We start from the raw sequence: 23,141 nt of genomic DNA on the forward strand, positions 1-23,141 counted from the left end.
TACCAGCCTTACTCTGCTTTTGGGTTGTTAGTGTCCAGAGAACATCAGAAAGCAAGCTATTGATCTTTCATGTAGTATAGTGTCTAAATGCATTTTCTGGCAGGTAATTCTGAACAAACTAAAGGAAGTTTTGATGAATCTTTAACACTAATCCTGATTCTTACTTCAGAATACAACTTCAGCTGTCTCAGATGAGGGTCATATTTATATAGGGTTCTTTGAGCCCGTACTGACAGGCCAAAATAAAGCTGCTTCGGGTCACTTTGGAGGTATGCTATTTAAATGATGCATGTGTCCTAAGAAGCCAGAAGCAACACCAAAGCCACACTCGAGTCCTAAGGACTGGAGCGCAGCTTTGCCTCAGCTTCTGGCCTCTTAAGATGCATGTGTCATTTAAACAGCATACCTCCAAAGTGACCCGAAGCAGCTTTATTTTGGCCTGTCTTTATGGGGCCCATTGTTTCCTTTTCCATAGAAAGGTGCAAAGTTCCAAGACAGCTTTGATAGAACTGGCTTTCATTTGGATGAGGGTGTGTTCTAATAATAGCATACTATTTTATTTGCATGTATTTAGACTGGGCAGGTAGATAACAAGTAGAATCATATAGGTAGCTAGTATTAACTTAAAATCTTGAAAGTTTTTCTAACCAGCTCCCAAAATTATATCAGAAAATGTTGTTTGTCTTAGGCCAAATTAAAAATTTCTGTCTTTCCACATCTCCCAGCCAACATTTCTCATTTGGATTCAAGTCGTTAAGTGATGGCAGTAGACTTGTGTGTTTCAAGCACTCTGTGCGTATATATGTGGGCACTAAAATTCCTTGCAGTTTACTGCGGTCCCCTCCAAACCTTGCCTTAGATGTTTTTCTCACACTTACATCCACCACTGGAACTATGGCTGGGTCTACATGGGCCAGAATACAAAGGGATATGAGAATCCAGATGATCGCCAGTTAGCCTTCTCCCCAGCCACTTTTCTCTGTTACTGATCAAGACATGTCAAAGCTGATGGGAGATTTCCAATAACGGGACTTAGTGTAGTTGTGGTGTATGTTGAATTAATGATGTGAGCATGAGAACCCCCATTGGCATGCATCCAAGGAAAATCCATACCCAACACAGCCTAGGAGGAAAAGAGAGAGCAAGAGCGAGTGTATATATGCTACTTTTCCATTATTACATTCTTGGTAACAATGCTATCATAAACACAGACATAAAAAATACACAAGCCAGTAATAAAACCTTACATGGTGAATTATTGGTATTATATGCATAATTACCTGGGAGTTAACTCCACTGAACTATGTGGGGCTTACTTTGACTACAAACAACTGAATTTTAAGAAAAGACCGTCTGAGCTGAAATGCAAAATTCAGTTTTTGGTTAAAAATGCAAACAATCAATGTAGTCAGATACCATTTAAAGAGTTAGCATGAAGGAACTCATCAAAGGGAAAAAAAATATATAGGCAGCTTTGCCTGATTATTTTCATTCTCTCCACTTCCTTATGTAAATCTGCCATAAGCAATAATAAAACCTGAAAGCCTCCTTATAATTTCATTCGCTTGATAGTGCAAAAACATTTGGTCAGTTCCCCTGGCAATCTGGCAGATATTATCATTGCTTCTGCTCCAAAAAATTTTTCTTGGAGTTGTCTTCCCCTCTCATATAGTTCTTAACAGGATCTCATAAGGAATAAACAGAGAACAGATAAGATGACAGGAACTTATGATTTTAGACAAAAGGTCATGGTCTTAAAATTACAATGCTTTGCTTTGAATATGCTCCACCTTGTTCAAGTGTTTGAATGTACAGTTAATGTATTTTAACAACTTTATATCAAAATAATATGTAAGAGTTCTTGAATGTTTGCATAAAAATCTGTTTATGGGATGCTTGTATACTCCATTCTGTCTTCTGCTTATGTTGCTGAACACTGCTGCCTGTTGGCAATTGGAAAAGTCGTGCTGAATTTTGTTTGGCTAAAACTCAATAAAACTGCAGAAAGAAAAGCCAACAGGATATGTAATGGGTTACAAAACTGCACTGTCTGCCGCATAGCCTCCCAGTCCCATTTGCTTAGCAATGTTTCACCTTACTTTGCCTCTTTGGGGGAAAGTAACAGAAGATAGTTTTCCCAAAGTTCAAACGTCAGGACAATTTTATATCTGCTCATAGAGTTGATTGACTGTATGTGAAAGAATGAGTTGTAATGTTAGTCGTGTGCTTATTTTATTTTAAGAGAATAAACTCCCTCAGTCTTTAAAAGACAAAAGCTTTTACAATTACCTCATGTTTGTCTGTCTAAAACAATACAAATATATGCATATTTGCATTCGCACACATATGCATGCATGTACCCACATACAAGTGGAAATATTTACAGGTGTGCTTTGCTTTAGAGTGCTTTGCTAATACAGTGTTTTTCCATTTTACAGTACAGTACCATTTTGTAACACACACACTGTCTGTTTCCAGCTTTTGTGCACCGTATCTCAGTGTTGTGTTCTGGCATTTTTAAAATTTATTGTTTTTACTTTTATACTTTGTTAGGCCTAGCACTATTTAGCACTTGATAAATGATAATGTAACTTTGGTTTTAGGCTTTTATATGCACTGGCAAGTGGGGGGAAAAGGCTGTGATTTGCTTTAATACCACATTTGCTTTATGGCAGTGGTCTGGTACCTTACCTACCTTATTATAGAAGTATGCCTTCATTACTTAAAATAGCTTTTAGAAATGTTTATCAAGGAGATAACATGATATGAAGTTGCATTTGAAAAGAAAAGTGGTTTTATTTTTCACAACCTGGAACTGACTTGGCTGGGTGTATTATTATCTATCAAAATTTTAAAGAAAGCAACAAAAAAAAAACCCCATAATCTTTCTCTTTTAGATGAAAACTCACCAGCAAACTTCTGGGATTCCAAGAACCGTGGTGTGACCGGAACACAGAAAGGGCAAATTGTATGGCGAATTGAACCTGGCCCCTATTTTATGGAACGTGAGTAATTTAATTAATAATATGTGGAAGAAGTCTTTCTGTGCTTGAAGTGACAGTTTCAGAAGCACTTTGGTATGCTCAGTTATAGATTTTTATTACAGTAAAGGGTAAAAAACACACTGAGAATCTTACTGGGATTGCTGGAAGTTGTAATACCTAACCATCCTGAATTATTCCTCAGTAGGCAATTACTTTTCCCTTAACAAAATAAATTTGCTCATTCTCCAGCCAGAATAATTTATTTTAGGTGGATTTTGAAGCATAAGATGAGCAGAATGTAGTGTGTTAAGAGTATATCCTAGTTTGTTGAGAGAAGGGTAGAAGTTTGAATTAAAGATGCTTGAAAAATGCCTGGAGATTGTCTTTTAAAAAATGTAACACGTTTTGCTGTATTAACTATTTTTGAAAAATGACCAAGGAAGCAAGAGGAAAATCAGAGCAAAAGACATGTTCTCAACAAAGCATCATAATCATTGTCATCATTATCACCTGCAGTTGTGGTATTAGTCATAACACCAATAATGTATTTGGGCAATTTTTAGATTCTGGGCCTGATTATTTCAGGCCCCTGCTCTTTCTTCCTTTAGATATATTCCTGGATTCTCTTCAAAATGTGCTAAGTCAGCCCTTCCTGCATTTGGGGACTCCTCTGACACAAAATCTGGCCCTTTGTTTGAAAGTGCTCTGATTTTTGGTTTTGCTTTTTGGTGCCTGTTTAAGTGCTGAATCTTACACTACAGGGAACTGAACTACATGCTTGTGGTTCAATGATTGTGTCTCATCATGATGCTATTGGTAGTCTAACTTAGTCTTCGATTGGGCTGTGTGTTATCTTTTAATATTACAACTATAAAACATAGTTTTAATGAATAAATGTTATAATATGCATTTATCTGGGTGTACATACTACCTAAAGATCATTGTTCAAATACAAATGGAGTGCCTTCCCCCACCCCTAAAGGAAGAGTTAGGCCAACAGAAGTTAGTTGTATGCTTTTTAAGCAATGGAACAACAACTTTCTATGGTCAGCAGTCCATCATATTAGGATATGTTGAGTTTGAAACCTCCCTAATAGATGTCTTTCCCTTTTTGATTTATGCTATGTTTATATGTCAACATTCCAGACACACATTCGTCTCTTAACTTTTCAAAAGTTAGATGCATGTCTTGAAGAAGAAGCAAATCGAATGCCCAGTAGTCCTAAAGTTCCTTTCTTTTTGCCTTAGTTCTCCTGCAGTAATCAGCTCAAATAATCTATGATCATCCGAGTGAAAGCTCTGCAAATAATAAACAAACAAACAAACAAACGCAGAATTGTAACTTCTGGTTTGGGAAATCAAAAGGCCCTAAAATGTGAGGTGACTCTAGGCACTTGTGAACCTCATAGGAGTATAAAAGAAAGCTGTATTTTGAACTTGAAACACAAAAGTTGAAAGCCAAAGTTGATATACTATTGGCTGCACTAGCTTTAAAACTCCTTTTTGTTGTTTCTTCTGGTGTTTTGTTTGTCTGTGTTGCTTCAGTTTATGTTTGATCATAGGGGTGGGGAATAAAACAATTTAGCTGAAACTCTGTATATGGGAGACAGAGAAACTCTGATATAGACATCAAATTAATAATGAAAACCAAACTGCATGCCACATCAAAGATTTCAAAAACTTCAAGGCTTGCTTTAGAAATTAATTTCTTTTCAAGTAATGAATGTTGCTGTGGGTGTAGTATTGTTCTGTCATATCTGATAGCACATGAGAAGCTTTTAAACATACAGAAGCTACTTGTGTTGTTAAATCATGGGAGTGTAGCAGCAGGAAGTGGGGAAAATGTGATCCAGATGTAGAAGTTGGTATCACCACTCACAAAGCCAAGCGTGTTGTTTCCCAGGGTCAAACTACATGTGGCTTCCAACCTGCCTCTAAGCTACTACTGCTACTAATTAGTGAAACAAATGGGACATATGATTATAGAAACATTATAACTGAGGTGTGTATAATATTTACATAGTTCTGATGCAAACTCCCTCCCTCACAAATTTCTGGTGTGGACTCTGATTCCCTCCGTTGTGCAAGGTGGGGAACCCTTCCTCCTAGTCTGAGGTCCTGATATATACTAGGACCTCTATGCCTGTCATTTTGTATTGAAAAAAAGGAGGGAGGGGAATTATTTTGCAATACAACTTGAAGCTACTACCCCTATCTGAATCAGGGCCAGAGTACAAAGGGAAGGTTTAAAGATTCTTCCTCCCATGCTAGAGCCCTGATCTGAGTGGGTCTGTGGAGGCCATTTATGGAAAAAATAAATATGCAATGGCAGAAATAAGCAGTTAAGATCATGTGTCGTGTCATACATATGTTAAGCAAAGTTGTGCGTATCCAATTGCACCCCACTCTTTTTGTTCAGAAGTACAGTACTTATCCTTCATTCACAAGATCTTTGTCATCACTTACCCTGATGTTCTAAGCATTTAGTAGTGAACACTTAGGAGGATTGTTGGGAGGTAAACGGTGTGGATAAATGTAGTTGCGCTTGTTTAAAGTGGTGCTTTCCTTCCACAAAATGAGGTTGTAATTTTAGGCTGTGGGCTGCCAAAAGATACTTTCAGACTTGCCTAACATGGTGAATGTGAGCTGTCGCTACCAAAATCATGAAGGCCTAGGTGGTCAGACTGGACAATTGCTGCAAGTTACATTGGCAGTGAAACGGTTAGAGACACCCTTAAATTTGGAGCATTAAGGTCCATTGTCTTGGATATGGTGTAGAATGAGGTCTGCACACCAGATACCTTCTCCAGTGGACTAGGGTTAAAATTATCCCTGAGTTTAAAGAGCTACAGATGTACTTTAGTGTACTGCCTTTCAGGTCTTACTGTACAAGGACCTTTTTCACTGACCCTCAAACCTTAAGTTTGGTTTCTTGATCTACTCCTTCATATTTTTGTTTTTGTTGTTGTGTGCCTTCAGGTCTCTTCCAACTTACAGTGACCCTAAGGCAAAGCTATCATGGAGTTTTCTTAGCAAAATTAATTGAGAGGAGGATTGTCATTGCCTTCCTCTGATGCTAATAGCATGTGACGTACCCAAAGTCACCCAGTGGATTTCATGGCCAAGCTGGGAAGTGAACCCTGGTTTCTAGAGTCATAATCCAACACTCAAACCACTACATTCCAAAAAGCTGGATACAAATAAATATAATGACGACAACAACAACATCACAAAGAGTGAATGTAGTGCACATACAGACTTTGATTCTTTTACTCAGGAAACAATGTGAAGATAAAGGAAAAGAAATAAAATTGCTAAATACGGTGTTTTGTTTACCATTGCAATGAGAAGGCACCCTTAGGCTCTCAACTGCTAAAAAGACAGTGCTAATGCCATCAGAAGTGTCAGGCAATGTCACTCTTCCTGGGCGTAGGGTGTGAAAAGTAATATCTGCCTGAAATGCCACACTCCTCTTGATTTTGGAGCTTTAGGAAAGAAGAGACTTATGTACACATGAAAATCTTGGTCTATACTGGGAACATGTCACTTCTGGAGAGATTGTAATTCCTTTTTTTTGCCACATCTCTGGTCTGCAGAGAATACGTCCTGTCCTCTCCTTACAACAGGATGATGAATTAAAGTTAAGTACAGTTGACCCTCCATGTTTACGGCTTTGCTTTTGAGGATTTGAACATTCATGGATTTGATTAACAACTCTTCTCTAGGCATTTGTAGGTCCTCCAGCATGATCCTGTGGTCACCCTCTGGAGGAAACTGACCATAGAGTTGTACTGGAGCTGGAGATTCCTAAAGAGGTAAAGGTTTTTTTTTTCATTTGTAGTTTTCCCACTTTCATGGGGGGGACTTGCACCCCTAACTCCAGTGAATGTGGAGGGCCCACTGTATTGGGCAAAACTGGCCTGTGCAAAACTATGGTGTAGGTATTCTTCCTGTTCAGACTACTGCAGTATGGATGTGCTTGGCCAGTTTGTCCCAGTGTTAACACATTTAATAGGGGGAGCTTGGTTTATTTTCAGTGCTGTAGAATGACATAGAATAGGTATTCAAACAAGGGCTGCTTTTCATTAGTAAGTTCTTCCTTCTGTGAACAATTCCCCCCCCCTTTCCAGCCTTTGTGTGTATGTGTGCATGGTGAGAGGGCCAAGTCTTCATGATGATCCACTGCACGCTGCATTCCAATACATGGTTCCGGTGATCCACAGTTTATTTGCCACACACCCGAGTAGCTGATTTGTTTTGTTTTTCAGCACTTTGTTCTGCTAAGATTGAGATTGTGATGTAGCCAAACAGATTTATCCTCATTTACTGGGAGCAAACGAAGCTAATTTGGAGTGAAGGCAAGAATAAGTGCTATTTGAGGAAGAAATGGTGCTGAAGCAGCAAGACTTTCAGTTAACAAATCCACACCTTGTTTTTGGCTGAAAATGTTCACACACACATGTACACATGTAGTGATAGATGGGTATGTCTACTTCCAGTCTACGCCACTTTGACATATACTGATTTCCAAATTGATTCAATCCCATTTTTACTTTCACATGGAAACATTCATTTAAATCTATGTTATAAATGCATACTTTAGAATCTGTTTTCAAAGGAGGCTGCAGTAAATAAAGCTGAGTTCTGCTTACTTGTCTCTGGACATTCATCTTTAATTTCAAAGAGAATTAAAATTTTCTGCAAGCAGTGTTGTTGTTTTTTTTAAAAAAGAAATTAGAACAGTCAACCAAACAGGATTAATTGAATCTCATTCCCAGTGTGAAATTTGTGCCTTAAGGGAAATGATTTGTGGACTAGATTTCAAAATAGAAATCTGCAGCGTGTCATAGAAATCAGCCATTCCTAATGATGACATGTCATGCTTGAACTGTCTCTCTTGAATCCCATTTTGCCTAGACTGTATGTATGTATCTTTTAAAGAGCTCAATTTAAACAGAGCTATTTACTTCAGCAGCAGTATTTAAGGAATTGCTCCCCCCCCCCCAGTGTGGATATTGAAAAGATGAGCCACTATAAACCTGTTTAGAGTGGGATGGGGGAACCTGTGGCCCTCCAAATGTTGGGACTTCTACCGACAGCCCCCGCAAGCATTACTCAAGGTCTATATTGACCTACATTTGGATTTTGAATGACCTATTAAGCTGATGTTTTGGCTGACTTTTGTAGTGAAACCCACAAGATTTTTTATTTTAAAAAATAAAACAGCAGTGACAATTGGTAGTCATTCTTCAAATCTACATCTACATAATATGAATTCCAGGTTCAAGATAATACGGATCTCAGCTTTCCTCTAAACTAGATGAAAATGGTCAGTCCAGGAGTGTTACATTTACAGTACTAATGTTGTTGTTGTGTGCCTTCAGGTAATTTCTAACTTTTGGTGATCCTAAGGCAACACTGTCACGGGGATTTTATTGCAAGATTTGCTATCTGAGGCTGAGAGAGTGCGACTTGCCCAAAGTTACCCAGTGGACTTCCAGGCCTGAGCAAGGATTTAAACTATGGTTTCCAGAGTCGTAGTCCAATGCTCAAACCACGAAGCCATGCTGGCTCTCTATATTTACTGTACAAGCAGTAAATATAATGAATGTGTTACTACTAACCTAGCTTTTTAATTCCCAGAACTTTTTTTTAAATGAACAGTAAGAACAACTGATTGATTGTGGTGTCTATAGGATTAGCTACAACTCCTGCTAGACTCAAAGTGAAATTGACTCTAAACATTAATTGCTTTCCCAATCCCTGAAAAGATTCTGCTGATCAATGGCATGTTAGAGATAAAAATACAATGTGGGACATTTTCATTCAATACAGAAGACATTGCAGATTGATAAATTTTAGTGATATCTTTTAAAAAGTTAATTAATATGATAAATTTGTACATCCAGAGCTCTCATACTGTTACATGATCAATGTCCATTAATTGCTCCACGCAGAGACTCTTTATGTCATTTTCCATTATTTCTTTCCTCATTTGATTGATTTAATCATGAACGTCTGCTGGAAATGAATACTTGGTAGAGAAGCTATGCATATTTTTTCTGTTGCTTCCAAAAAACAGATCTTTGTTAAGGACTATATTTGAAATAAAAATGAGGATAGGCTCCAACTGTTATCTTAAAAATAGCACCTGGACAGTCATACATTTCCACTTACCTTTGGCCTATATATAGTTTAGTCATATTTGTAAATTGCTAAAAAAAACACACTGAAGATGTAAAAAAATTTTTTGGTCATGACTGGTAATTGACTTCCTGCCTGAACCTCTAAAGTGATTGTCACATAGAGCCCAGATTGTAATGCATCTTCAAGTACGTATTGTCCTTTATATGCGCATGGACTAGTGTTTTGCTCCTAATTATGGGAAGATCTGGGCAACCTCTGCACCAACAATACTCATTTATTTATTTATTGGGTTTATATTTCACCTTTCTCCCAAAATGGGATTCAAGGTGGCTTGAATCTTACAAGTCAGTGGACTTTCAATAGGATGATTTCTGTTGACCGCCCAGTCCACATGCCTGTGCTCACTGATTTGATCATCTAAATCAGGGGTAGGCAACCCTTTTGAGCCGGGGGCCAGGTGGCTGTTCCCCAGACAACTGGGGGGCCGAAGCCAAAAAATAAATAATTAAATAATTTTTAAAAAATTAAATAAATAAATAAACTGGGACAAATGTAGGACAAAATTTTCAAATTGAGGGCACTTTTTAAATAAAAAATGGAGGACACGTGAAAAAATTTGCTGATTTTTAAAAAAATGTTAAGATGAATGTATATTTCTGAGGCTTCTATAGACAATCACCCCCCAAAGGGCCCGGCGGCAATTGGCGGCAGGACCGGGCTGGGGCCGGTCCCAAGGCCTCGCCGGGCCGCATCCGGCCCGCGGGCCGCAGGTTGCCTACCCCTGATCTAAATAATCCTAGCACTTCACTAATAATAATAATAATAATAATAATAATAATATTTATTTGTATCCCGCCTCTCCCTGTATTGGATCAAGGTGGGTAACAACAACAAAAGAACAATAAAATCAAATAGATAAAAGCAATAGTGTTGGCATCAGCTGTGGTCACAACAATGGTGTTTAATAAATTATGCCTTAGTGAAGATTCTCCTCAAAACATGGCTTCTGTAATTGGCCATTCCTCACCTGAATTGTTAATTTAGCAGGTCAGAATCTCCCATCATGAATTTTCAATTTCTGGACAGATGCTATGTTCTATGATCTTACTATAGGCTTAGAGTTAATTATTTTTAAATTGAGATCAGCCTTGATACCATTTCACTATGCTCTTTATTATAAAGTAAACAGCACTACCCTGTTCAGAGGCTTGGAGACTAGAGATTCATAGTCATAGCACAACAACAATAAGCAACATTTTAAAAAATGATATTTTTTGTGTAAATCTAACAATTGTTTTTAGCAGATCTTATAGCATAGTCCCTGCAGAGCTTTCCAGTTGCAGGAGCTCTGATTTTGGGCCTGTGTGCATGGGCCAAAAGGCTTGTGTTCCCCCTTACCTCACATTTTCCTATATGGATGACATAGGCCAGTAGCCCCAAACCAGGATCGGTCAGTCTGTACGGTGATCTGGTGGCTCTGATCCAATCCCGGCTCAAAGAGGCCTTAGCATTGCGCCAAAGATGGGCTGCTTGCCTTGGGGGCTCTTGAAAACCAGAGCTGGTACACCACACAGATCCATGTGCCCCTTATCTGCCACTGTCATCGTGTCTTCACTGAAGGCCCCTGTTGCAGCCTGTGATGTCCGATTGGAGTGCCACATGGGTGTATCATGTTTCCACTGTTACTGGAAGACATGACAGTGGAGGCTGGCAAGGGCCATGGGGCAGCATCTGCTCCATGGCATGGTGGTGGGCAGATGAATATATAGCAGGACATTTCTATGCTGGCCCAGGGACGGAACTGGGTCAACATTAGGTCTGTGGTTTCCTGGCCATTTGCTCAGACCCTTTGTCTCTTTTTGAAGCTTCTTTATAGAATTTTGTCAAAAATTTTATCTGCTACAAGACTTTTCTGTCTTCGCTTTGGGTCCCTTCTGAAATTATTATTACTGGTATTGGTCCTTTGTATCATTTAATGTAAGGTTTGGATACGCACAGCCCAGATGTTCCTTTGAACCACGATCTGCAGGTTCCTGGTTTTGTACCTTGTTTTTCGCAGATGTCCACTTATCTGGCATTATATGATGGTTTTGCTGCTTTTTTATCACTTTGTGTTGTCTACATGTTTTGAGCTTGTTCTAAGACTTTTTTCCTATGTATTTTATCTATATCAAGGTCACCAACATGTGTTTGTTCTGCACCTAATACATTTGGTTAAATACATTTTACCTTGGCATATGTTGCAAGCTTCCTGATCTAGCATGTATCTAAAGGTTAACTGTAGGGCTGTCTTCCCAGAACTTCTTTGCAGAATAGGTTTTATCTTAGTTTTTAATTCTAGAATTAATTATCAAAATGTTTGTGATATTCGTTTAATATTATTTTCCTTTTAATATGTATCCCACTAGCTTCTTAATAATGAATCACCAAGCATTTTCAGTTGCCATCATATAAAAAAATTACACTGGTTGAATAAAAGTGAGTTGGAAATCTTTCATTGGTCTTCCCTCCACCAATGATAATATGGAAAATATGACATAGCAGTGACATTGGCTTCTATCAGGGCCTTAGCATTTTCTTGAATGCACTACAAGTTGCTACCAGTTTTGTCAGTCTTGCAACAACTGAGGAAGTGCATCAGTGTGTAAACTGGAGCCTGGATGAAAAAAAGTATTCATCACAATTTGTTTCCTGGACAAAAATGGGCTTCATAGCATTTGAGAAACTCAGTTAGCGAAGATAACAGAGAACTGAGAATTTTCTGCAGTTCACTTGGTATTCACACATCCAAAAATTATTATTATTATTATTATTATTATTATTATTATTATTATTACAGCTACCTGTACATTATTCCTGAATATTATATTCTTCTGGCCAAATTATGTGGACATTGTAGAAGAGTTGACATGAAAGAAAATCATATGTCTTTGAAAGGAAGAAGTGTCTGTTGCTAACTTGGGCCAAGATCTTGGAAAACCAAAAGCCCAAATACATTTTTCAATTTCTGTATCTCTCAGTTTTGATTTGTTAAAAGATATGAATTAATAACCAGTAAGGTTATTAAGTTTGTAGGGTTTTGGCTTTCATCCAAGGAAAACCATTTGCTAGAATTAAGCAAGAGTTTAAGGGTTTAAGCAATTTCATGGTAAGCATGTTGCCATGACCCTCTCCAGATAATTAGGAGAAACTGGTATGTTTAAAGTAATATAAATTTCAATGAACTGTGATCTCACTTCTAAAGTAGCTGTTCCATTGCTGAACAGTCCCCATTCAGCATGAATCTTGCAAGAACTACCTTCTTTTCCTGTATTCTTTTTCCCCCAGCTGAAATAAAGATTTGTTTTAAATACTACCATGGCATAAGTGGAGCCCTGCGTGCAACAACTCCATGTATCACTGTGAAAAACCCTGCTGTGATGGTAAGTATATTTATTCATTTTTGACTCAAGGCCAAGTTTCTCTTTAACACTAACATTAAAACTGCTAATTTAAGATGGCTGCTAGTATTTCCCAGTAAATGACCTGATTTAATGAAGTTGTTCAAGGTGAAGATGTGATAAGTGAAATCCTCCCATTTTGAGTCTTCTGTTTATGAGTGATTGTGGAATATGCCTCCAGTTTACAGTGTTTTAGGGATTTTTTTATCCCATACATTATGATCTGAAGCAACAGCAACAAAATCAAAACACAACTTGTTTTTTTTTAAAAAAAACCTTAAATCTAATAAGAAATAGATTTAACTTAAACTAACAACTAGCAAATAAAAATATAATTGATTTTCATTACACAACATCATATATCTATTTGGATTATAATATTTCTAAGATGAAACATTGATGGGTATAATTATAATGAATATGTGGTATTATGTTGGATGAAATTTGAGAGATTGGAGAATGTGAACAAAGGAGGTAGAGGGGTTGAGAGATTGGAGGGGCAGGGGATAGAAGAGAGATATGTGAAGAGATCCAAGAGGGAAGAATAAAATCAGATCAGCTGATGGAAAGTGAAAGGGAAGAGGAAGATAATTACCAGTGAAGGAAATAAAAACACAGTCAACATGGATTTCAGAGAAACAAGTCATGCCAGACAAAGCTGATCTTTTTTGGATAAAATTACCAGCTTGGTAGATGAAGGGAATGCTGTGGATATAGTATACAGTATCTTGATTTCAGTAAGGCCTTTGACAAGGTTCCCCATGACATTCTTGCAAACAAGCTTGTAAAATGTGAGCTAGGCAAGGTAACTATTACATGGATTTGTAACTGGTTGACCGGCCGAACCCAAAGGGTGCTCAACAATGGCTCCTTTTCATCCTGGAGAGAAGTGACCAGTGGGGTCCCACAAGGCTCTGTCCTGGGGCCAGGGCTATTCAACATCTTTATCAATTACAGTACTTGGATGATAGAATTGAGGGCATACTTAGCATATTTGCAGATGACACCAAATTAGGAGGAGTAGCTAATACCCCAGAGGACAGGATCAAAATTCAAAATAGACTAGAAAGCTGGACCAAAGCTAACAAAATGAAATTCAACAGGGAGAAATGTAAGGTACTGCACTTAGGGTGGAAAAATGAAATGCACAGATATAGGATGGGCGACACCTGGCTGAATGAAACTACATGGGAAAGGGATCTAGGAATCCAAGTAGATCACAAATTGAACATGAGTCAACAGTGCGATGCGACAGCTAAAAAGGCCAATGCAATTTTAGGCTGTATCAATAAAATTATAGTGTCTAGATCAAGGAAAGTAATAGTGCTATTCTATTCTGCTTTGGTCAGGCCCCACCTGGAATACTGTGTCCAATTCTAGGCACCACAATTCAAAAAAGATGTTGAGAAACTGGAGCGTGTCCAAAGGAGAGTAACTAAAATGGTGAAGGGTCCGTAAACCTTGTCCTATGAGGAATGACTTAGGGAGCTGGGTACGTTTAGTCTGGAGAAGAGAAGGTTAAGAGGGTGATATGATAGCCCTGTTTAAATACTTAAAGGGATGTCATATTGAGGAGGGAGCAAGCTTGTTTTCTGCTACTCCAGAGAACAGGACCAGGAACAATGGATGCAAGCTGCAGGAAAAGAGATTCCACCTGAACATTAGGAGGAACTTCCTGACAGTAAGGGCTGTTCGACAGTGGAACACACTCCCTCAGAGTGTAGTGGAGTCTCCTTTGGGGATTCTTTGATTGTGACTTCCTGCATGGCAGGGGGTTGGACTGGATGGCCCTTGTGGTCTTTTCCAACTCTGTGATTTATTATTCTAAATTGAATGTCGAAATATATAACAGGAAATTAGTAAAGGGGCTTTCATTGACCTTTGACACATTCTGCCTGCTTTGTCAGTAGTATTCTCTCAAACCAACTGTGACCTAATGGAAGTCTGCTGGCCTAATTGTGCAAAGCTTTTGTGTACTTATGTTACTGATTTCCTATCAAGAATCTTAAAAGCACTCAATGCATTCCCTAGTCATATTCTTTCACCTTAAGTACAAATCATGTTGAGGATTTATTTGATTGAGAATGTACACACTTGACAGGTTAAATGTTTAAAGTGCCTGATACAACTTGATCCTAAAAAATGGAAATTCCATGGCTTAAGGCTGTGTAGAAGGCACGTTATTTGACGGAGACATCCATTTGGTTGGGTGGATGGAACGTAAGAGCACTGTTACTCAACAAAGAGCAAAGTGTATTCTGATGCCTTTGAATTTAGGTAACCTCTTCATTTTCTAATGTAACAGAAAGAGGTAAGAATTACAGTTGACCCTCCATAGCCACAGATTCTTTATCCACAGATTCAAGCATCCACAGCTTTAAAATATTCAAAAAAGTATACATTCCAAATAGCAAACCTTGATTTTGCCGTTTAATATTAGGGACACCATTTTACTATGGCATTGTATTTAATGGGACATGAGCATCCACAGATTTTGGTGTTCACAAGGGGCCCTGGAACCAAACCCCAGCAGATAACCATGGTAAACTTATTTATAGTTATCCTTCTTTTTCACTATATGTTCCAAGGGTAGCTTCAAAGAGGCCCACATGTTAATTCTTATCATGTGGCTTTTAGAAATCTTGGGACAATCAATCACACTCCTTTCACTATCGTACACACATATAGACACACTGAAATGTGCAATGCTTTGTTTTCTAGAAATTCCAGTGACTTAAGGGCCATAACAGATGACAGTTTATTCATATATCTTAAGTTTAAAGAATGTGTGCCATCCTCATTTTCATTTGTTTGTAGGTTCTTTTTAAAATTTACATACTGTTGTCATATGCAAAGATCACTACAAAATAAAAATATATCTTTTTAGATGGGGGCCGAAGGCACTGAAGGTGTTTCTGCAGGTCAACACTGTCGAAAATTAGTTAGCTTTACACTCTCAGGTAAGAATTTGTGTGTGTGTGTGTGTGTGTGTGTGTGTGTCTTTTATTGCTTTAAATTAGGGAATTTTGTTAAAGGAACACAAGAACATGACCAAATGTGATATGTAAATTGGAATATATATATATATATATATATATATATATATATATATATATATATTTCTTCTTACTGAAGGTGGCACCACAGGCTGCAGGGAGAAAGGGGAATTGGCAGAAATCACTGCCTTACCTACTTCCTTTAAAAAAATCTTCACTGAAATCTCTCCATGGAAAGTGAAGTCTGGATCTAACTCAGTGTTTATGCACTTGTGATTCAACTATAAGTAAACTAGTATTTTCTCAGAATCAAAACAAAGCAAGACACCTCCCTGATAATTAATAATAGTCTCCAAATCAAGGGCCAAACTAAATGTGACAAATGAATGATTCAAAATACATCACACTGAACTCCCACAAAGTGGGCAAGATATAGGAGCAATAAGAAATGTAATTAAATACAACTTTCTTATCAAAACAGTATTTTTTTCAACTCTACAACTCATGTTGGAAACCTGATTCTGACCCTCTTTTGCCTTATGCCTAGCTAATACCAAAGACATGAACATGGTTTTTCAAAAAGTGCTGTATGTTGCAGACTCTGATTGCAAAAAAGTCATTTTATTTGGCTGCCTGAAAGTATTTACTTTCAAAGTAAATGATAAAACTGTCTTTTTGCTGTCAAAGATAGAAGGCATATATCTTCTGCTGCAGACATGAGCTCAGACTTGAAAAATAAAATAGGATTGCAGTCCTATGAAAGTTAGTATGAAAGTGAGGTATGGCTCATATTACTTTCTTGTGTGGAAAAAAGGAATGTGATGAAGCTTCGATTGGAAGCATTAGCAATATTTCAATATTCACCAAGACATCAAAGAAATCATAAATCAAAGTTCATGCAGATGAGAGAAGCTTAATGGAAAGGTAATCTGAATCAAGTTAATTTGAAAGACCTGCTATAAAGTATGACAAGGCTGGGAGGTGGAGGGGGGTAGTTGATTGCTTAATATGCTCTTTCCTAGAGAAATCTGTGGGAAGCGTGATGGAGATGTGAAGCAGTTTTGTGCTTTCTCTCCCCCTTCAAGTCAGTAGTAATTGGGGGGGGGGAAGGCTGCAACAGCTGGAGAAGAAGGGCAAAAGGTGATGGGGTTGGAAATGGTGGCAACTTTTCCTGCTCTCCAACTTAACCATGACTGAGTGCATGTTAATATGAAATGGGACAGCAAGATATTCTCTAAACTATCCCTGCTCACTCCAAAGTTGTCATAGAACCTAATTGGTTCTGCATGGTGATTTGTCCTCCAGTCTTGGTTAATGTTCGCTTGCTTGCTTTTTCGCCTCAGTTCCTTCTAACAGTGATCATATTCTGCAAGGTCAGCTATCTTGCACCAAATCTATTTGATATTATACATAAACTGACAGGTGGAATTATTCTATTTTAGAGGGGAAAACATTCAGCATGTGTTCTAAGATGGTGACCTAGAATGTTCAGCTGCACTGATGATGCACACACTTTTCTAGCAGCTGGATGGATGACCTCCTTTTCGGAAAATAGTTCTGTTGGAGTATATTATTGTTCAGTGTAAAGATGACACAAAATAAAAGTTTTGGGTACGTTAGTAAATAGCACAGAATGAATATGGCCCAGAAAAAAAAACAGTCAGCAAAATTAATTGATCTGATGTACTAATTTTATTTGTGTGTGTGTGTGTATAGTGTTGAAATCATAGCATCTTCTGAGGCATTATTAAACTTGTTTTTGTGTGCCTTGAGGTCATTTCCCACTTATGGCATTCTTGGCAAGTTTCTTCAGAGGAAGTTTGCCATTGCTATTCTCTGAGGGTGAGAGAATATGACTTGCTCAAGGTCACCTAGTTGGTTTACATGGCTAGGCCGGGATTTGAACCCTGAACTCCAGAGTCATAGTCCAGTGCACTAAACTAAAGACACGTTTAATTAAGGCACATAAGCTGAATTCTGAAATCTGTTGCCATATGTTTAGTTTTCTAATCTGGCCACATATTTAGGGACAATTTGGTGATTTGTAGAAAGTTGTATTAGGGAAATTCTGCCTCCCAGATAGATGAAATGCACGTGCGCGAGCGTGCGCGCACACACACACACTTGTCCATAAAACATATATGCATTTATCATTGTGTTACTCTATAATTAGCTAGCTGTTGAAGGACTCACACATATACTTTTTCCTAGATTTTTTTACAAGTTTCTAGAATGCCTAGCTCTTCCATGAAATGTATAAAATTTATAATATAGATACATAGGTGCAACTTTTGCTCTGATTAGAAATGTACATTTCTTCTGCTAATGTGGCACCATTCTTAATTTAAAAATAATAATAATAAAATCAAATAGTCAAGGCTTGGAAACCTCATCAGAAGCAGGTATGTTAAGGCAGCCTGAGTCCAGATATGTAATTCTTTCCCTTCAAACCTGGAAGGTAGTATGATGATGCCATTCAGTAAACTGACTGTTTTCTTTCACTTACCCCTAATGCAAACAAATAGATGGTTTATACAGCACTTCAAACATGTGAAAATAAAAAAAGTAGGCAGCTCATAGCTCAGTGATAGAGCAGTGGCACCGTTAGGGGGGTATGGGGGTGTGGACTGCACTGGGTGACACCCTAGAAGAGGGGTGACACCCAGTCAGGCCTTCCTCCTGCTGCACCTCTCTCCCAGATTTGCTACAGCGGCAGAGGCTTCCTCATCAGAAGACTGCTGTTGCCACTACAAAAAAAGAAGACTGAGTGTGCCCTTGTGGTCGCCACCGCCTCTCTGGCAGCCCCATCACCACTTGGTGACACAAAGGGTGGGAACACAACTGTGATAGAGTACATGTTTTGCACCCAAAAGTTTGCCAGTCCAGTGCCCAGCATCTCCAGGGTAGATGGGGGCAGACTTCCTGCTTGAAATTTTGAAGAGCTGCTTACAAGTGACCAAGGGCCTGATTCAATATTGGATAGACTACAAAAGCAGCAGTGTGAAAGAAATGTATTCACATGAGGGAACTGACATTTTAAGGGAAACATTGCCAATGTTTTAAAAACAGAATAGCAGAACTGAACATGAACTCTTCTTCAGCAGCACATCTCAAATGAGTTGATTCCCACTCCACATCACCTTTCTTCACTGACTAGCTTTCACAACCATATGTAGAAATTGGAAATACAATGGCGTGGACAATCCTATCTTTAGTATTTAATGATATATCTTTATACTTCAGGATCTTGTCTGGTTCCCTCATAGCTGCCCTTCCAAGTCCAAGTCATCTGATTTCTTGACTGCAGTCTCTGCTCTGATCGATGCATGATTGCAAGCATTTTTTAAAATTGCTTGGGATGTTTTATTTATTTTTTAAACTTTTGGCTGTTTTTAAAAATACTTTAATATGTTTTATGAGGTGATTTTAATTGTTTTTCCATTTTATTGTAAACATTTTAATTTACTGTTCCTAGAAGCCACCTTGAGTTCCACTCTGGGAGAAAGGTGACATTTAAATGAAACGAAATGAAACAATAAATAAATAAATATGAGCCAAGGATGAAAATGCCATGTACCTATCTCCTGAGACAGTTGACTGGACCCATATTCTGTTATAGGCCATTAACAGAAACGCTCTGAATACTTTAATAAGAAGTCTTTTGTAAAATGGCATTGCTTGATAAAGTAATCAGTCTGCCACTGGCTCTCAGAGGTTCTGTATCATAATTTCTTTCTTGCTCCAGAGTAATGCAAAATTAAATCAACAGTGTACACAGTTGAAGAGAGACATTAGAATTGCCTTTCAGTAATGAGGTCTCTGTCTGATTTATGTATCTTTGGCATGATAATTTACTAAGTCATATGGAAGCCTCTCTCTTAACAGAGAAGGCTGCACTATCACATGTTGAAAGAGAGTGCCTCAGGGCTTCAGATAAGAGAGGTGTTCGTTTTCAGTAGCTTCTACATATTCTCTCATGTAATTTGAGCAGACTTTTACTGGTTAATTCATTACTTCTGCTCCTATTTTAGTCTACGTTGAGTTTTTAATCCTAACATAATGAATTGGTTATGCACATTCTAGGTTTCTCACCCATCTTCTCCAGTCCTCTTTATGAGATCCAGCCAGCTTCTAGGATCTACCTAGATTTTACCCATAATCCATGCACATAACTCATGAAGAATGATCTGAAATGTGTGATTTTGGGAGAAAATAGAGTTTATCTTCAAATAATAGCATTTATCCTTCTGTTAATGTCCTTTTTTTATGTTGGCCAGGAAGCTTTCATCAAACTCATTGTGATCAGTCAAATTGTTCTGAAAATTTTTATCAAAAATGGTGTGTCACCTCAAATTATTTGTGGCCACAACCCAATTTAGAGTTTGTTCTAATATGAGTTTGTCAGTAGATGATCATTTTTAGTTTGTTTGACATAAATATAGGATCTCATTCCTTCCCCAATGAAGTGTCCTCCAGGTGAAATGGGCTACAACTTTCGTCATTCACAGCAAGCCTTGCTCCCATGATGGCTGTGACTGATGGAGGCTGTAGCCTGAACTAAATTGAGGGATACTGATTTGGGTAAGTAGTGAGTCCATAATAGACTGTGCAACTTTATAGACAGATTTTATAAGTATTGGCTGATAGTCAGCATTCAAGAAGCAAGAATCCTTAATGGTAACCTGAATAAAGTGAAGGCAATTGAAAAGAGGGAGTGTTTTCTGTTTTCCTTTTCTCTTTTTCTTTTTCTGTCTTTTAAAGATATTAGAGCAGTTGGACTTAAAAAAGGAATGTTCTTCAATCCTGACCCTTACTTAAAGATGTCCATTCAGCCTGGGAAAAAAAGTACGTTTCCTACATTTGCTCACCACGGCCAGGAGAGGCGGTCTACTATCATCAGTAACACAACCAACCCTGTTTGGCACAGAGAGGTAAGGGATAGCTTTCTAAATAATATTTTCAGTTGCAGAGGTTGTGCTAGTGAGCTGGTTTAGTGTTTTGGGACCTTGGGTCTTGCTGCATGCTACTATGCCAAAATATTACTTGGTTATTGGAATTGACATCGGAATTGCAAGTGAGAATATTTATCTTCTAGGCTTCTGCTTATGTATCTGAGCCATGCTACTGTCAGCCATTCAGCTTTTCCTCCTGGCATGATGAATGTTTCATGGATTCCTGGAAATGCCAGGAACAAATTTTAACAGGCAGCTATTTTCACAAGATAACAAGCCATTTTAGGGGTTTAACTAGACATTATATACAAACACAAATAACATTTTCCAGTGATTCTGCACACACACATGCAGTGGCCAACTTTTCTTTGGGAAAAGGCACTTAAGAAAGGGATCATTTTGAGCATAAAAGCATTTTGATCATAGAAACATTTTGAGCATAAAAAAGCAAGTGTGGGAAACTGATCTTCTCTGTGACTACATGCAATTCCCTATTCTGTGGCTTCTGGCCTTTGTAGGATGCTGTCTAATAGTGGAAGTTATTGCTTAGCATTTAGGACAGAAACAATTTGCACACCCCTGTTTTAAGAATATGCTGGACTATAGATGTACCTCAGATAGTGAAGTAGATGTCTTGCTGAGCATCACTTATTTAACGGTCAAATTGGCACCAGAGGCAGAAATAACATTGAAGAAATAAGCACAGGTTCCTATGCCATAAAAAAGAAGAGCAGTTCAGTACGTTTCAGCAAACTTTTTTTTAACTAAAATTAGGGGCATCACTAGAGTAGGCATCACCCGGCGCGATAACTCATGGTGTCATCTCTGCCATTGACCTCCTCCATCCCACCCCATCCAGAATCCTTAATAATGTTTTTTGTACTAATGTTACTCATAAATTGTGATTGCCAGATGTCACCGAATTTAATGGTAATAGTTATGACATAAACAACTAGCAAAACTGAAATTATACCTTTAAATAACAATATCATTTGCACAGCCCAAATATATTTACTTGTACAGTTTCATGTCATTAAAGTGAAAATTTGGTAAGATGTGATGTTTTTAAAGAAAATTTAAAAAGAATTTTAAAAGTGATTTTTAAAAAAAACATTAAAATTAATTTTTAAAAAATTCTGGAGTCTTTCCTTTCTCCTCCTGCTGTGTTTCATCCCACTCATATCATCTCTCCAGCATTTTAAAGGAATGCAGACAAACACCACAGTCCTTTTCTTCCGAAAGGTAGATGTTTGTGAAGCAGTGGTGTTACCCCCCCCTCTTTAGGGTGTCACTGGTGTGCTCTGCACCCCCCCCCCCCGATTTCTATTTTGGTGCCCAGATATATAGATGTATGTCATAATTTTTTTTAACATGCTTGAGGCAGCTGGTGAGGCAAGCTTATATGCTTTCCCTCTTCTCTCTATTTTGTTGTCCACACATGCTCAGTAATGGATTCTAAAAGCAGCTGCTTTTTAGTTTGCCTGTCATAGGCAGGTGCTCAGCTATAGGATTGGCTGGAGCAGAATCCTTCTCTGTCCCAGCTCAAGCTATATTGCATTGTTTACCACAGACACACTGCAATCCAACATGGTAAGTCTGTGTTTCTCCAGTCCTCCCAATATCAATGCCAATGCAACTAAGAAACAAACAAACCCTTCCAGCAACGCAAAAACATGCCAGCAGTCACACCCAAAAATCCATACTGTCATCCCCTCCCAACAGATTCTTATTACATACACTATATCTAACATAAATAACTATATTTTACCTTAAATAAACACAACAATCTTTTCTACAAAGGGCCACATCATCACGGGACATAGAGGCCTGTTACAGACAGCCAAAATAAAGCTGCTTCGAGTTCACTTTGGAGATATGGTATTTCAATGATGCATGAGTCTTAAGAGTCTGGAAGCTTCACCAAGCTGCACTCCAGTCCTTAGGACTGGAGCGTGGCTTGGTGCGGCCTTTGGACTCTTAGGACGCATGTATCATTGAAATACCATACCTCCAAAGTGACTCGAAGCAGCTTTATTTTGGCTGTCTGTAACAGGCCAACGTTTACATATTGGTCACATTTAATTAATATGATATTCACACCCTTGGGTCTAAAGTTAGTTAGGCAACATGTACCTATATTTCAAAATATATTCCAATCGTGTTTTTTTTAAACAACTCTTCTGTCCTTGGAATCTTTTTCTAATCTGACAGCGCATTCTTAAATTGGTTTGTATCTATCTACAAAGGTTAGAACCTTGGGAAGTGAGAAACCCCAAGAATGACAGCTAAACTTTTACTGATATAACAAAATAATGTGTTTTTAGAAATGCTGTAAATGCAAAGGGTATCATATACCTATGCTCATTATTCTAATTTAGCTAACAGTATAGATACTGCCTTCCAATTCATGTGGAAAGTAGGCTAATTGGGTTATCTTTTCTTAGAAGGAAACACACTCTTCTTCCTTTGTCCTACGGCATCTTCCAGTGACTTATTTCTTAAATCATTATTCATCTAAATGGAACACATGCTATTTCTCCATGCACTAGGAATTTCTTTCTAACAAAAACCTGTTTATGTTTTTGTATGCCTGAAATGTATTATTTTTTCTCCACTGCTGGT

At 38.1% G+C, this 23,141-nt stretch overlaps 1 protein-coding gene across 1 annotated transcript in view; it reads left to right on the plus strand.

Moving 5' to 3' along the window:
- The window catches only part of HECW2 (HECT, C2 and WW domain containing E3 ubiquitin protein ligase 2), a 218,184-nt gene that overhangs the window by 109,498 nt on the left and 85,545 nt on the right, over positions 1-23,141 (plus strand). Inside the window, 4 exon segments of the mRNA XM_042446267.1 lie at positions 2,898-3,005; positions 12,459-12,553; positions 15,459-15,531; positions 20,329-20,498. Of these exon segments, the coding sequence (XP_042302201.1) occupies positions 2,898-3,005; positions 12,459-12,553; positions 15,459-15,531; positions 20,329-20,498 (446 nt within the window).

The sequence above is a fragment of the Sceloporus undulatus genome, chromosome 1 (genome assembly GCF_019175285.1).
Source record: "Sceloporus undulatus isolate JIND9_A2432 ecotype Alabama chromosome 1, SceUnd_v1.1, whole genome shotgun sequence".
Lineage (NCBI taxonomy): Eukaryota > Metazoa > Chordata > Lepidosauria > Squamata > Phrynosomatidae > Sceloporus > Sceloporus undulatus.